General features: G+C 36.6%; 6 protein-coding genes across 8 annotated transcripts; 3 read left to right on the top strand and 3 right to left on the bottom strand.

The window, feature by feature from the left end:
• Positions 1-1,877: 1,877 nt before the first annotated feature.
• LOC106624258 (mitochondrial ribosome-associated GTPase 2) lies at positions 1,878-4,230 on the bottom strand. Its single transcript, XM_014243954.3, has 2 exons — positions 4,062-4,230; positions 1,878-3,993 (listed from the first exon to the last, which is right to left on the bottom strand). The coding sequence occupies exons 1-2, from the start codon at positions 4,206-4,208 to the stop codon at positions 3,013-3,015; spliced, it is 1,128 nt and encodes a 375-aa protein (XP_014099429.3). The 5' UTR covers positions 4,209-4,230; the 3' UTR covers positions 1,878-3,012.
• On the top strand, positions 1,934-3,006 carry Wdr82 (WD repeat domain 82). Its single transcript, XM_014243939.3, has one exon. It carries the CDS (start codon positions 1,934-1,936, stop codon positions 2,885-2,887), a length of 954 nt encoding a protein of 317 aa, XP_014099414.2. The 3' UTR covers positions 2,888-3,006.
• Positions 4,231-4,311: 81 nt separating the features above from the next.
• LOC106625983 (haloacid dehalogenase-like hydrolase domain-containing protein 2) lies at positions 4,312-5,437 on the top strand. Its single transcript, XM_036376484.2, has 4 exons — positions 4,312-4,463; positions 4,527-4,823; positions 4,877-5,096; positions 5,156-5,437. The coding sequence occupies exons 1-4, from the start codon at positions 4,312-4,314 to the stop codon at positions 5,318-5,320; spliced, it is 834 nt and encodes a 277-aa protein (XP_036232377.2). The 3' UTR covers positions 5,321-5,437.
• Positions 5,438-8,050: 2,613 nt separating this feature from the next.
• On the bottom strand, positions 8,051-11,454 carry AlaRS (alanine--tRNA ligase, cytoplasmic). Of its 3 annotated transcripts, none has more exons than XM_014243944.3 (3): positions 11,324-11,454; positions 10,070-11,087; positions 8,051-10,004 (listed from the first exon to the last, which is right to left on the bottom strand). In XM_014243944.3, exons 2-3 carry the CDS (start codon positions 11,062-11,064, stop codon positions 8,096-8,098), a joined length of 2,904 nt encoding a protein of 967 aa, XP_014099419.3. In that variant the 5' UTR covers positions 11,065-11,087; positions 11,324-11,454; the 3' UTR covers positions 8,051-8,095. The 3 variants fall into 3 exon arrangements, with proteins under 3 accessions (XP_014099419.3, XP_036232382.2, XP_069963023.1); XM_036376489.2 differs by having other exon boundaries at positions 11,309-11,417; XM_070106922.1 differs by lacking the exon at positions 11,324-11,454 and having other exon boundaries at positions 10,070-11,290.
• An 818-nt stretch (positions 11,455-12,272) lies between these two features.
• On the top strand, positions 12,273-13,594 carry Rcd4 (Reduction in Cnn dots 4). Its single transcript, XM_014243942.3, has 2 exons — positions 12,273-12,794; positions 12,855-13,594. The coding sequence occupies exons 1-2, from the start codon at positions 12,504-12,506 to the stop codon at positions 13,122-13,124; spliced, it is 561 nt and encodes a 186-aa protein (XP_014099417.2). The 5' UTR covers positions 12,273-12,503; the 3' UTR covers positions 13,125-13,594.
• On the bottom strand, positions 13,103-13,631 carry Dad1 (dolichyl-diphosphooligosaccharide--protein glycosyltransferase subunit). Its single transcript, XM_014243943.3, has one exon. The coding sequence runs from the start codon at positions 13,525-13,527 to the stop codon at positions 13,189-13,191; it is 339 nt and encodes a 112-aa protein (XP_014099418.1). The 5' UTR covers positions 13,528-13,631; the 3' UTR covers positions 13,103-13,188.
• Positions 13,632-14,860: the final 1,229 nt, after the last annotated feature.

Genomic DNA, 14,860 nt, shown 5'->3' with positions numbered 1-14,860 from the left:
CTCATCCTCTAGAAAATCGGCTCTTTAGATCATAATAGTTTTTATAATTTTTTAATGCAGTTTATTCAGATGAATAGTTCATATAAATCAAATATTGAATGAATATTTTTGTTTCTAATAGTGTATTCAGTGTATTCTCAAGTAAGCGTACATATAAAACAGTTTCTTGTCTTGTGGCCTCATCAATGGTAAAAACGTATAATTTTTATTTATCACAAGAAGAGGGTGTCTTACTTGTTTCCTTCAAGAGTGGAAAGTAATTATAATAAAGGTACTGCATCGGGGCTTAGTCGTCTTCTTTTAAGGGGAGATTCTTTTATTTCCTCCGCCTTAAATGTAGCCCACATATTCTCGATGACAAACTGAGTTGCACGCCAATTTTTTACCCAAATGTAGTATTGATGCGAAAGATTAGGCAAAAAAGAAATTTCCTTACCTTTTAAATAACTTTGCTTATTTCGATGTTACAAAATTAAGAAGTGCAAAATGTACATACATTCATGAATATGCTAATGTATGCATAACATGTAGACACTTATTGGATTATACTTTTAATTTGTGGAAACTTGATATGAATATAATTTTACGAATTTTTTTGAATGCATGCAAAATTGATAACATTCTAATTAAATTATGTAATTTTCAAAGTAATACAAGTAGTATTTATAATCAATTTGGACTTGTAAATTTAATAATTTTATTTGGTTTATTCATATACTTTCCTAATAAATATGTTGGTTTTGTATTTCTTACTTAAATACTCATGTATCTGCACATGCACGTATGAATGTATGTAAGTGTGTACGCATTCCGAAATTCAAATCATGATTTTACTTCGAAGATATTGTCGCAATAACCAGTGCAACAATATCCTTAATTAGTGATTGACTTGAAACTAATGGGCTTACTCTAGCGGAGATCAAAACGGAAGCCGTGTTTATTACTGGCACGAAAACCCGAGAGACTGCTACATTCAGCATTTAGCATAGGAGAAGACCCCTGGCTGGAGTTCTGAAGTTTGTCGCTCTATATGGCGCTGAAATATGGAAAAAAAGGCACTCAAGATATAATCTTACGAACGTGGCCTCTTTTCCACTTATGCCATATGCGCACTCAGAGTATGTTCCGCTTTTTGTACGAAGTCGGAAGATGCTGCCCTTGTAATCGCAGGCTTACACTCAATAGACCTCTTAACCAAAGAAGCCTGTACCGGCTTTACCATCCAGAACTCTAAGAGAAAATGCTCGAGAAGAGACGTTGAAGAGCTGGCAAAGACGGTGGGAAGTCAATCGAAATGGACGTTGGACGTCACCACCGATTCCCAGCATTGACACATGGCTAAAAAGACCACACGGCGGGGTAGATTTTTACTCAACTCAAATGCTAACAGGGCATGGATGTTTCAAAGCATATTTGAAACGATTCAAGCACGAAAATTATGATATATGCGACAATTCAGAATATAGAATATATAGCAAATCACACAACAACAACATTTTCATTTATGACCAAAACGCCATACATGAGAATCAACAAATTCAACTTTCTCTGGTTGCATGGTATATTAATCGGATAGGCATTGCACAATTTTATCGAAACATAGTTGAGAATTAAGAACAATTTATATTGGTTGGGATTTTGAATAGCATCCCCCGAATCTAAACACACTTTTAACCCCGAATTCGGGGGATGCTATTCTAAATTCTACCCTTTATATATGTAATTCGTAACCAATAATGTAATAATAAAATAGTATTTTCAAACATATGTAAAAATAGAATACAAAAAAAATATTTATCGACTGGCAGGTAAGAACTTGACATCTTTAAGGCTATCGATAGTTTTTAGGTTATTGGAGGAATCATTTTTAATTGGCATTTCACCATTTACTACTAATTGTTTACGTTTTAAAATAATATAAAAGTACGCTAAAATGAAAATGAAGCTGGTTGATTCCGTAGTGAAAAGTTTCAAGGTGGCAAAAGTTTTCCGTGAAAATACCGACAAAATTAATGCAATAGATTTTTCGCCCAATGGAGAGCATTTGATTTCATGCAGCGAGGATGATCAAATTGTTATATACGATTGTGAGAAAGGAATACAGTCTCGAACAGTTAACTCAAAAAAATATGGCGTGGATCTTATACGGTTTACCCATGCCAACAATACTGCTATTCATAGTTCAACGAAAGTAGATGACAACATACGTTATCTTAGCCTCCATGACAATAAATATTTGCGCTACTTCCCTGGGCATACTAAGAAAGTAATTTCACTGTGTATTTCGCCGGTGGAAGACACCTTTCTTTCCGGATCATTAGATAAAACATTGCGATTGTGGGATTTGCGCTCACCTAACTGTCAAGGATTAATGAATTTACCTGGCCGCCCCGTTGCGGCATACGATCCAGAGGGATTAATATTTGCTGCTGGTGTCAATTCTGAAAGCATCAAATTGTATGACTTGCGGTCATTCGATAAAGGTCCTTTCGTTACTTTTAAATTATACCAAGAGAAAGAGTGTGACTGGACTGGTTTGAAATTCTCAAGAGATGGCAAGATAATACTTATCAGTACAAATGGATCCATTATACGTTTAGTAGATGCCTTTCATGGCACGCCATTGCAAACCTTTACTGGTTACCCCAACAACAAGGGCATTCCCATAGAAGCGAGTTTCAGTCCGGATTCTCAGTTTATTTTCTCTGGAAGTACAGATGGACGAGTTCATATATGGAATGCGGATACGGGATGTAAAGTGTGTGTTTTAAATGGAGACCACCCTGGACCAGTACAGTGCGTACAATTTAACCCCAAATACATGATGCTTGCATCGGCATGTACGAATATGGCTTTTTGGCTACCAACTGCCGAAGATGATCAATAAACTATAACCCAAATATATAAATTCTATTATACACTACTATTATTCGAACTTAAGCTCTTAGTTTTATTTACTACAAATGACTGAATGAATAACAATAAACGTTGATTTATATTCAAGTACTTTTCTTATTTGTATAATTCATAATACTCGCGCATAACTTTTAACAATTCAGATAGATTTGTACCAGTTTTAGCACTAATAGGGATTACCTTTACTTTGAGTTCACTTTGAAGATCTTGAAAATTATTTTTAGCTTCGGGAAGATCCATTTTGTTCGCTATGATTATTTTTGGACGTTCTGCTAAGTTTTTACTGAATTTTCTTAACTCATACATAAGTTGCTCATATTGAAGGGAAGGGTTATCTAAACTAGCATCCAAAACAAAAAGTAACACTTTGCATCGCTCTGCATGCTTAAGGAACTGTATTCCGAGTCCTTTATTCAGATGTGAATCACGTATTAAACCTGGTAAGTCGGCAATTGCCAATTGAGTAAAGTCATCATATTGCACCATTCCAACGTAGGGTCGAAGAGTTGTAAATGCGTACGGAGCAACTTTCGGTTTCGCTCGTGTTATTGCATTCAGCAAAGTACTCTTACCTGCGTTTGGTTGACCAATAAATCCTATGTCAGCCATAGTTCTTAATTCTAAAATGTATGTAATATCTTCGCCCTCAGGGCCATATTCAGAAATTTTTGGACTCTTTTGAACTGAAGTGGCAAAGAATTTGTTTCCTTTACCACCAACACCACCACGAGCAGCTACAAACATTATATTAACCTCACTTAAATCACCCACTATTTGGCCCATTTTATTCCGTACCACCGTCCCCACTGGAACTTTCACAATTGTGTGTTGAGCATTCTTTCCATGACAATGCTCACTTCGACCATTATCTCCGGTCAATCCGCGGATTTTACTTAGGACATGATTGAAGTTACGCATGTCAAGAGAAGTTTGAAAAATTACATGACCTCCATTTCCGCCATCACCACCATCAGGACCGGCTCTCTCATTGCACCAGAGTTGTAAAAAGGAGATGCAGCCATCGCCTCCCTTTCCGCCGATAACTTGTACTTGTTTGGAATCCACGAAATAAATTGGCTATTGTAATTATGCATGTCAATACAAATAATATATATTATACATACATAGTATTTATTTAAACCAACCTCTTTTCTGTTAGATTTCGGTTTTGTCGAACGCAACGCTTTTGGTTCAGAATGTGTCTCTCTTCGCAGTATAAGGCGCTTAGAACTTTTAACAGGAGAAATCAAAGATATTTTTCGAAAATACAGCAAATTCCGAGCAGCAAACATTTTTGTTTTTTAAATACAGATTATTGATATGTGTGAAACACACATGTGTTGTTTGCTCTAAATTGGCATTCTTATCATAATCGAAATTTTGTTATCGGCTATTATGACTGCGGGATTTGTGGGAGCGAGCATTTTCAAACATTTGTTTTCTCGAAGAAGTTTAAACATGGTCATAAAAGCGGCTCTTATTGATTTAAGTGGCACTCTGCATGTTGAAGATGAGCCGACTGCAGATGCTGTAAATGCTTTAAAAAGGTATTTACATAACAAATAACCACGAAAAGATACCAACTGTAACATCTTTCTTATAACCAACAGGTTGCGCGACACGAATATTCAGATAAAATTTGTAACTAATACTACAAAGGAATCGAGAAAAACTCTACATGAGCGTTTACGAAAAATTGGATTTGAATTGAAAGCACATGAAATTTTTAGTTCATTAAGTGCTGCTGCGAATTACGTTGAAAAGGAGAAACTTAACCCACTTTACTTGCTAAGTGAAGACGCGAGATCAGATTTTCGTGCCTCAGATCCAAATCTTGAAATGGATTCAGTGGTAGTTGGATTAGCTCCGAGTGAATTCTACTATGAAAATTTGAATAAAGCTTTTAAGTAATTAAGCTTATAAAAATAAATTGTTTAGTTCTCATAATATTTATTTACAGTTTACTTATGGGCAACAAGAATAACCGGCTTGTAGCCATACACCAAGGTAAATACTACAAAAGAGCAGATGGCCTGGCCTTAGGTCCAGGAGCTTTTATTAAAGGGCTGGAATATGCAGCAGCAGTAAATTCTGTGCTGATAGGAAAACCCAATGAATATTTTTTTAAAAGTGCCATTCCTGAGGGAATATGTCCAGAAGAATGTGTTATGATAGGAGATGTAAGTAACAAATTTATTCCATGAATATACAATATTACAGCTTCACGTATTATTTACAGGATCCGAATGACGATGTTGCTGGTGCAATGAAGATAGGGCTCAAAGGAATTCAAGTAAAGACCGGAAAATATTTACCAAACATAACAGTTCCGGAGCAGCCAACAGCATTAGTAGAAAACTTTTCAGAAGCAGTGGACTGGATAATAAATACTAATTTAAAATGAATTAAAAATGCATTCAATCTCGATACTAAATTGAATTACGTATATTACATATAATCTTCAATGACTAAAATTTTAATTACATTGAGAAACAGTAATTTTATTTTATGAAGTTTATTACCCGATTTTGTATGATTTTGCCACGCTGATACAAATTCTGTAGTCAGTTTTTCTCTAACAGCTCTAGTTTTCGAAATAAGAACATATTACATTTTAAGCCAAAAAAATACTACAATTTGAGAATTAAAAAAATATATTGTTTTTTCTTAACATGAAAAAAAAGGTAAATAGGGGAACTCCGCAAGGAGGAGTACTCTCCCCTCTGCTCTGGATCTTGGTGGTAAACGACCTACTTATAGAACTCGAGGAGCAAGGCTGTCGAGTGATAGCCTATGCTGATGATGTGGTTCTTATGGTTAAAGGTAAATTCCTGAATACCGTCTATGAGCTCACCGAAGGGTACCTAAACGTGGTATCCAACTGGGCAAACAGTCTTCAACCTGTTGATAAGGTGAAATACCTAGGGCTCATCCTGGATAGAAAGCTTTCTTGGAGGCCGAACATCGAGGAGAGAGTCAAGAAGGCATCGGTCGCCTTATACTGCTGCAGGGGAGCTATAGGGAAAAGGTGGGGACTCTCACCAAAGGTGGTGTTCTGGCTCTACAAAACCGTAGTCAAGCCAATACTGTTCTATGGTGTGTTCGTCTGGTGGAAGGCGCTCAAAAAGACTACCCTGGCTAAAAAGCTTGAGCGAGTCCAAAGAGCGGCGCTCATCGGAATCTCCGGTGCACTGCGAACCACACCAACGATAGCTCTCAACGCTATATTAAATATAGCACCCGTGGACATTGCCGGTAGGTGCATTGCTGCGAGGTGTGCTATTAGGCTCAGATGAGCTGGGCTTGTGAAGAGGTCCGAACAAGGACACGCCGCAATTCTCTCCTCCTTCACCTGCATTCCTGAAAATTTGGATCACTGCGTCACAGCGGCCTCTCGAGGCGGCTTTTTCTCTGCTCATATCCCGACGAGGGAGATGTGGAGGGGAAGAAGCCGCTGGAGAAGAGGCGCGGTGAGTTTTTTCACGGATGGGTCGAAGCTAGGAGGGAAAGTTGGAGGGAACCGCGTATTCAAAGCTAGTCAAGGAGTGTCTGTCCTTGCTAGAATTAGCATCAGGCTACTTCAATATCAGGCTCGTTTGGGTGCCTGGTCACATCGGAATCGCTGGGAATTGCAAGGCCGATGAGCTGGCCAGGGGGGGTACCCTTGCCCCGCTCACATCGGAATGGGATCGAGTTGGTTCTCCACTAACGTCTTGCATTCTCGCTCTGGACCAATGGACCTCGCATGAGCTCAGCAGACGCTGGTCGGCGACCAGCTCCTGCGCGACTGCGCGATCCTTCTGGCCGAGAGTGGATTGCAGGAGGTCGGGGGATCTTCTCGGCTTCAACAAAGTTCACCTCGCCGCCATGGTAGGAGTTCTCACTGGGCACTGTCCAATGGGAACTCATGCGGTGCGGCTTAGAATACTACCCGATGGCAGTTGTCAAAGCTGTATGGAGGAGGGTGAAGTGGAAACATCCCGGCACTTTCTCCTCCATTGTCCGGCTTTTGCTAGGTTGAGATTGAAACATCTCGGCAATCATACTTTTGGCGATCCAGAAGATCTGGCCGAAACAGATATTGGCCATCTCAACAAGTTTGTCATAGGCACAAAGCGCTTTGTCAACATGTAAGGGTCTATTGATCCGGCTCATAGGAGTTTTGGGTACCACAACGGATCGGCGTTTAAGCTGTCCAAGTGGGATTCTTCTTAGGATCGACCCGCTAACCTAACCTAACCTAACCTAACATGAAAAAAAAATTAGTAGAAACATCAGTCTTGTTTTGAATGATTCAGCAGTAATCAGCAATTATATTTGCATTCCAACGACCATGGTGTCGCTCTTCCATAGTACGAATGTGCTGATGAAAGCGTTTTCCTTGTTCTTTGCTTAAGTCGACTAACTTTTGTGGGAAGCGGTCTAAATGGAATAGGATGTGCATCTTAATGCTCATGTTACATCCTAGTCTCTGGCAGTGCAACATAAGCTGCTCAATGTGTTGAATGTAGTCTGGAGACTTTTTATTTTCTAAGAAATTTTGGACAATCCAAATAAATTCAATCCATGCAGATTTCTTCTTATCTGTCATACAATCAGTAAAATGTTGGTCCTTTATTAGTTCCCTGATTAGAAGACCGTCAAAAATACCAGCAGATCAACACTTCCCTTAGCCCCCATATACCTAGCATAAATATTTTTTTAACTTCACTTTACACAGCATCTATGGGTCAATATGTAAGAAATCTTAAAGGAATTCAGAAAGAATCTCTTTCGTAACATAGTTTGATATAAAGTTTTGCCAAAACCTAAAGATAAAGATAGAAGACCTCCGCATTTGTTTCTTGCAAGTTGCAAAAATATGAAATGTTCGGTTGCGCCCGAAATTAGCGCTTTCTCACTTGTTCAAAGGTAAGATTTCGCAACAGCTGAAAGTAATTCACCGCCTTTGATATTTTCAAATTGCGAGAGTATGAAATGTTCAGTTACACTGGAACTTAGTCCTTGCTTAATATAAATTTTTATAATTTATCGACTATAACCAAATACATGAAAAACTACTGTATTTTTTTTTGTATGTTTGTATAAGAAATAGCATATTTTTTATTAAATGCAAAAGAGGCCAAAAAATTAAATATTTAAATAAATTAATATAAACAATTTTAACTTGTTAACTTTATTAAGCACCAACTTTGAGTTTTGCAAATTCTGTAGCTACACGTATGACCTCATCCACTTTTTCGTAATTTGTGCCAGAAGCTTGAGCAGATTCAGGTTTTCCACCACCTTTTCCACCGATAATCTCACACAACTGCTGCACCCATTCATTGGCTTTGAGCCCTTTATCCACAGCACTCTTTGGCACAGAAGCCAAACAGAATATTTTCTTCGAATCGGGATCAACTGATAAAAATAATGCAGCAGCGTCAGGACATAAGGCACGAACTTGCTTCAAGGCACCATCTAGTGCTTTAGTATTGTTGTAAGCCTCAAATTGCTTTACTAACAATGTGGCTTTGGGGTTTTCTTGACAAATATCCTTTGTTTTCTCAATTACTGTCACAGAAACAGCTGCTTTTAATATCCGCTCTTTGTCGTCGAGTGTCTTTTTGAATTGCTTTAGCAGGTTGCGCATTTCATCTTTCTTCACATACGGTATGATAGCTTGAGAGACCTCCTCGGTCAATTCGACAATTTGTCTCACATAGTTCTTCGAATTCTTGCCATCTTTATCATCTTCAATTGTAGTTTTTAATCTTTTTATTTGCTTATGAAGTTGATCATATTTTTCTAAAGCTTTTACTGCTTCAGGACCAGTAAGAGCCACGATACGCCGAATGCCCTTAGCAATTGCTTCCTCGCTAGTAATTACAAATTCCATCATATGACCCGAACGTTGTAAATGCGTACCGCCACAAAATTCTACTGATGTTTTCTCTCCGGCATCGCTGTCGAGATTATTTTCAAGTTCTTCAACAGGCACCCCAAACGATATAACACGCACAGGGTCTGGATAAACCTCATCGAAAACAGAACGAAGTCCACGGATCTTCTTTGCATTGGCTAACTTTGTTTCTTTTGCGTATATAGGTACATTTTTATACACAATATCGCGTGTTAACAGTTCTGTCTTTGCGACCTGCTCGATTGTCATAGCAGATTTACTGCTGAAATCAAAGCGTAATTTATCTGGCACAACCAATGATCCTTTCTGATCAGTCTCTTTACCTAGAACTTGAAGTAAGCTATGATTCAGAGCATGAGTGGCAGAATGGTTTTTCATGGTCAACCAACGTCGCTCAATATCGATTTTAAGTTCGATTTCATCGCCTATAGTGAACTCTCCATCAGCTACTCCAATATGTAGGATGTAACCGCCGCGGTTATAAACAGCATCAACAATGAATTTATCATCGGCATTGTTAGGTTTTACAAATAACCCCTTGTCATAAATTTGGCCACCACTTTCTGCATAAAAATTTGTTTGGTCTAAAATGACACCTGCCTTACTACCAGCTTCTATCTTATTTACGAACTGGTTTCCGAAACGTAATGCAAGTATTTTAGCAGTGCATGAATTAAATTTGTAAGGTGAAGCCAAATTTTCGGATTCAGCTTCATATTTGTATTTAAAGGAATCATTTGTGATTTTTATGGATTTAAATTGTAACTCGGAAATAGCATGTACATCTAGATCGATTTCATCAGTCTTGGTAGTGCTCTTCCCTTGTGACATAATGTATGCAGCTTGTTTCGCTTGCTCATACTCTTCCATATTGATTTGAAGATTTTTTTCTTCAGCCATTAACTGGGTCAAATCAACCGGGAATCCATATGTGTCATATAACTTCCAGGCCAAATCGCCAGGAATTACATTTTGGTTACTCAATTTAGCTACCGTACGATTGAAAAGATCTCGGCCGCGCGACAGGGTTTTCAAAAACTGTGCTTCCTCCTCGTTAATTATATCAATTATCTGCTGAGGATTTTTTTGTACTTCGGGAAATGCATCTCCCAGTAAATCCACCACAGTATGAACTAGTGACCCAAAGAAGCCGGGCTTGGCATTTAGTTTCTCAGTAGCATACCTGAAGTAAAAATAATAACATATGTTCATCAGTCTTGAAATGATCTTTTAACTCTTAATTCTTACCTTACAGCACGGCGAAGGATACGTCTAAGTACATATCCTCTTCCGGTATTATCAGGTGTACCACCATCAGCGAGTGCAATAGTTATTGTTCTAGCATGATCTGCTAGCACGCGGTATGCCATGTCTATACCTTCCACATCTTCTGCACCCACACGACCTGCATATTCTGGTGCACCTGTACCCTCTTGTATGGCATTAAAGAGCGGTACGAATAAATCAGTATCGTAGTTGGATCTTTTATTTTGAATCACAGACACTAATCTCTCGAAACCCATACCACAATCGATATGCTTCTTAGGTAGTGGTTTCAGGCTACCGTCGGCCTCACGATTATATTGTATAAACACCAAGTTCCAGATTTCTAGAACATCTGGGTCATCAACATTTACGAGTTCGGGTACACTACGTCCACCAATTCTATCAAAATGCAATTCGGAGCAAGGTCCGCATGGGCCAGTTTCTCCCATTTCCCAAAAGTTATCTTTCATACTGCCTGGTAAGATATGCTCGGGGCAGAGTCCAAGATCTAACCAAATTTGCTTGCATTCAAGATCGGGGGCAAGCCCAGCAGCCTTATCTCCACCGAAGTAGGTAACATATAAACGATCCTTCGGCAGTTTCATACGTTCCGTTAAGAATTCCCAAGCCCATGTGCATATTTCTTTTTTAAAATAATCTCCAAATGACCAATTTCCAAGCATTTCAAAAAATGTGTGGTGGTACACATCTTTGCCCACATCGTCCAAATCGTTGTGTTTGCCACCGGCTCTTATACACTTTTGGGTATTTGTGGTACGAACCCATTTTGCCATTTCACTATTGGGATCTGCGGTACCCAAAAATATTGGTTTGAACTGGTTCATTCCAGCATTAGCGAATAGTAAAGTGGGATCATCTAATGGTATTGTACTAGATGAATGAACGTAAAGATGATCCTTCTCTTTAAAGAAGCCCAGAAAGGCCTCGCGGATTTCATTTGCGGTTAAAACTTTCATATTTTATTCACAAATGTTATCTTCTGTAAAAACAATATCAACAAATAAATTTATCACTTGCGCCACGTGCTCTAAGTATTGCACTTTCTAATATGAAAGTGCATTCGTGTCACAGCACACATTCAAAATACTAATCAATTGATTTTTATATTTAGAGACATAGTTGGCCAATCCACTTATCGACTTCAATGAAAAGTATTTTGAAATGTGTTACTGAAATAATTTAATCATTCAAATATATTACAATTTCCAATCGTACATTTATTAATTAAGTTCAGCAACCCGAAGGATGACTACTGCGATCACTTGTATATAAAAACCAGAGATATAATAAAAACGATATTGGGTAAATCAGCTGTGATTACCAGTCGATACCATTAAATGCTTATCAAAATCGATTGTAAAATAATTACAACCACACTAAGGAATATAATGAAACATTACACAATGTCTTCAATGTTGAAAAGCATTATATAGCAATATGTATATAGCTGATGATATTTGTAAACTTTATGTTATATTTACAAGTACTATTTCCTGAAATTATCTACCTTAATTTGTCCTCAAGTTCATATTGTATTATTTCTAACAAAATATGTGTAATGACTTTGTGCAAAGTAATAACTTTTTCTGACAAAATATATTTATGGAAACGATAGAGAAGACGCCTTAGACGTTCAATCAATGGGAATAACATCAAAGAAAGATGTAACAACTGGAAAAATCTCAGCAGAAATTTCAAACACATGATGTACTGAACTTAACTCCTCTCCAACTAAAAACCGTATTCTCAATATCTAGTTAGTAACCATCTGTCAGTTAAGTTCTGGTAAACTGTACAGAAAGAAGGAGTCTTGGTTAGTTTCTATCCATTACATGAAATGACAACTGTCAGCTGTGAGATCTATAAGAAATATCAGCTGCACAAACTGCGTTCAGAGACGGACTCTTTTGTCGCTCATTATCATTATATGCATACACATATGCCTATTACATAAAAAAAGGGGTAATAACATTCAAATTTCCGAATACATTGTAAATATTCGTTTGAAACTGAGCAGTGTTGCAACCATGGAAAGATTTTTAAAATGAAAATGAATGCTGAATCGCGTAGCAGCGAGCTATTATAGAAAATAACACAAAGCGCGCCACCCGGGCTTTTATAAATATAAATGTTGAAAAAATTCACTTTCCGCTCACGGATTTGTGATATTCGCGTCAGAATAAGACGATTTAAAAAAAAATTTCATTTTTGAAGCCTCTTTGGTTGGGGGACCTAAACTATACATTTACCACTTTAAGTGCAATATAAGAGATACTTGGTTTTGGAAAGTGTATAACTACCGTAATGAAATCATATCAAAAATTGGGTATCGGATTTAAAATGTAATCGACAAACCAAATGAACATTTTAAATTATAATTCAATTTATTATTATAATGTCCTGTTATCAAGGAAAATCTATCAACATTAATAAAAAGACAATTTCTCGAAAATATGAAGATAATCCTAATATTAAAATAAAATGTGCAAAACGTGGCACGAATCCAATCAACCATATAGAGGTAGTAAAAGATATTTGTTCTAATGAAAGAAAATATAAAACACCTCAAATGAATACCATTTTGCGCGAAGTAGATCAAATTGAAAATGTTCGGTCCTTACGCCCACCTTTATTTAAAAAAGACATTGATTTGACACCACGATCAAAGGCGGCAATTGCTCCCAAGGTAAAAATTTTCATACATATGATTAAAGCTTTTAAATACCCTATTAAACGATTTTAACAGGTCACTCAAAGGCTGAACTTTAACACAGATCAAGTGGTGTTTAAAAATCTTACACCAATTAATGTTAATGACACAATATTGATCCAGAAGCAGTGCTACGCAAATCCTAATAAATACAAAAATACTAACAAAACACCTTCACCAGATCTCTGTCACTGGCTCGATCCTATACCAGCAATAAAACATGCCATACCCGAACCAGAAATTGCTTTAGAGTTTTGTGAAATTGAAATTGATCCATTTGAAAGTTATCTTCGGTTGCTAAATTGATATTTTTTTATTTATAATTATTAATTTATTTATTAATAATAATGTACCATATCTCATTATATATTCATCCAATAAAATTCATAACTACTAAGTGTAGTATAACGTGGGCAAAAATAAAATCAGCAAAACCTCGTTCTGGAGAAATACCTACAAATATCGCTTTATTTTGTGGATTTGCCTGAAGTCGCAAACAAACTCCCAGTACGAAGCAGCTTACAGTACTTATAAAGCCCGACAGGAACGAGTTGAAAGGGAATGTGCCGACTAAACAACAATACGCAAACTGAATAACGCCGGTTAGGAGTACGTAGGCCAAATAGGTGTCCACCAACTTTAGTTTCCGAGGAGTATTTTCAACATAGTCGTTATAGTATTTTGCAACTATGCCTTTAATTCCAGTCATTGTGTATTTTTATGTCGTTTAATAATAAAGATTATATGCAGCAACAATTTTATAAGACACGTAGAAATTAGGGTGGTATTAAATTAGAGATGGTAATTTTCTATCTAGTACATTTATGAAACGTTTTTAGCATGTGTCTAGAGTATTGACTATATAATAAGAATGAAAGAATACAAGATTACGGCAACAGCCATCTTGTGACGTAATTCTTTTGAGTTGAGGAGATGAAGCATAGAGCAGAATGTAAATTGTAAACAAAAACGTATTATTAATTCATGAAATAGACTTAAATTATTAGTTTACAGTGAAAAAGTTTTAGTGAAATTAATAGAATAAAGTTACCGGAAAATATTTTGTTAATTTTTTAATGAATACCTTTATCTATTGACAACATAATTGCCAATTAAGTTATTGATTAAAAGGGATGTAATTTAATTTAATTTAAAAATTTTATCGAAAATAATGTCGAAATGCAAAATGTTCAAAAGTTATTTTTAAAATACCCAATCCGTTTTTCGGTGAGTTCTGACAGCTCTTTCTCGAATATCATTTCATCCTTGCCAGCGAATCGAACAAACTATACCAGATGCGCAAACAAGCGGACAGCACTGCGGCGACCCTGCGCTAACATGTTTTTAGACACATGTAGAATAGTGTTGTGATTCTTTCTTAGTAGGGAAATTTTTGTTTTCGCGTTAAAAAATGTTGCTGTAATCTCTTATTTATGTTTTCTATAAATTACTAAAATTATTTTTTTCAGCTTTAAGTTTTAAAAATTCAAGAAGAAAATAAATTTGTATTTGCATTTGTCATTTGAGTCATTCACAGTTAAATAAATCTTCACTTTGATGAGGTATCCACATAGTCCCAGTTCACACACGGACTCTTTTGACGCCCAAACCGGTTTTTTGTGGGCGAGGAGATGACAAGGAGAGACGAACGAACCGTGCCGCTCTTGCCCGGAGGCACGATTTTTGTTCTTGTTCGTAATAGCTTGCTGCTACGCAATTTAGCATTCTTTTTCATTTTGAAATTCTTCTCATAGTTGTAATATACGATATCTTAGGAAATTTGAATTTCGTCATCAATTTTTTGTATGTAAATGAAAAAATGTATGCATAGAATAATAGAAATATTTTGAAAAATGAAGGAGAAAATTTAGATAAATGCATTCTTATAAAAATGGTAACTTTATTTTTTATATATACATAAAATATTAAGATGCTTTCATATTCAAATCTCCTAACCGCAAAAGATTTAGTTCGAATATCATTTTATTTTAAACTTTGTAATTAATTCATGAATGTTTTATAATGAATAGAAAAACATATGA

The sequence above is a fragment of the Bactrocera oleae genome, chromosome 3, assembly GCF_042242935.1.
Source record: "Bactrocera oleae isolate idBacOlea1 chromosome 3, idBacOlea1, whole genome shotgun sequence".
In the NCBI taxonomy this organism is placed as follows: Eukaryota; Metazoa; Arthropoda; class Insecta; order Diptera; family Tephritidae; genus Bactrocera; species Bactrocera oleae.
Note: the sequence above shows the minus strand (reverse complement) of the source record. Positions and strands in the feature narration are given on the sequence as shown.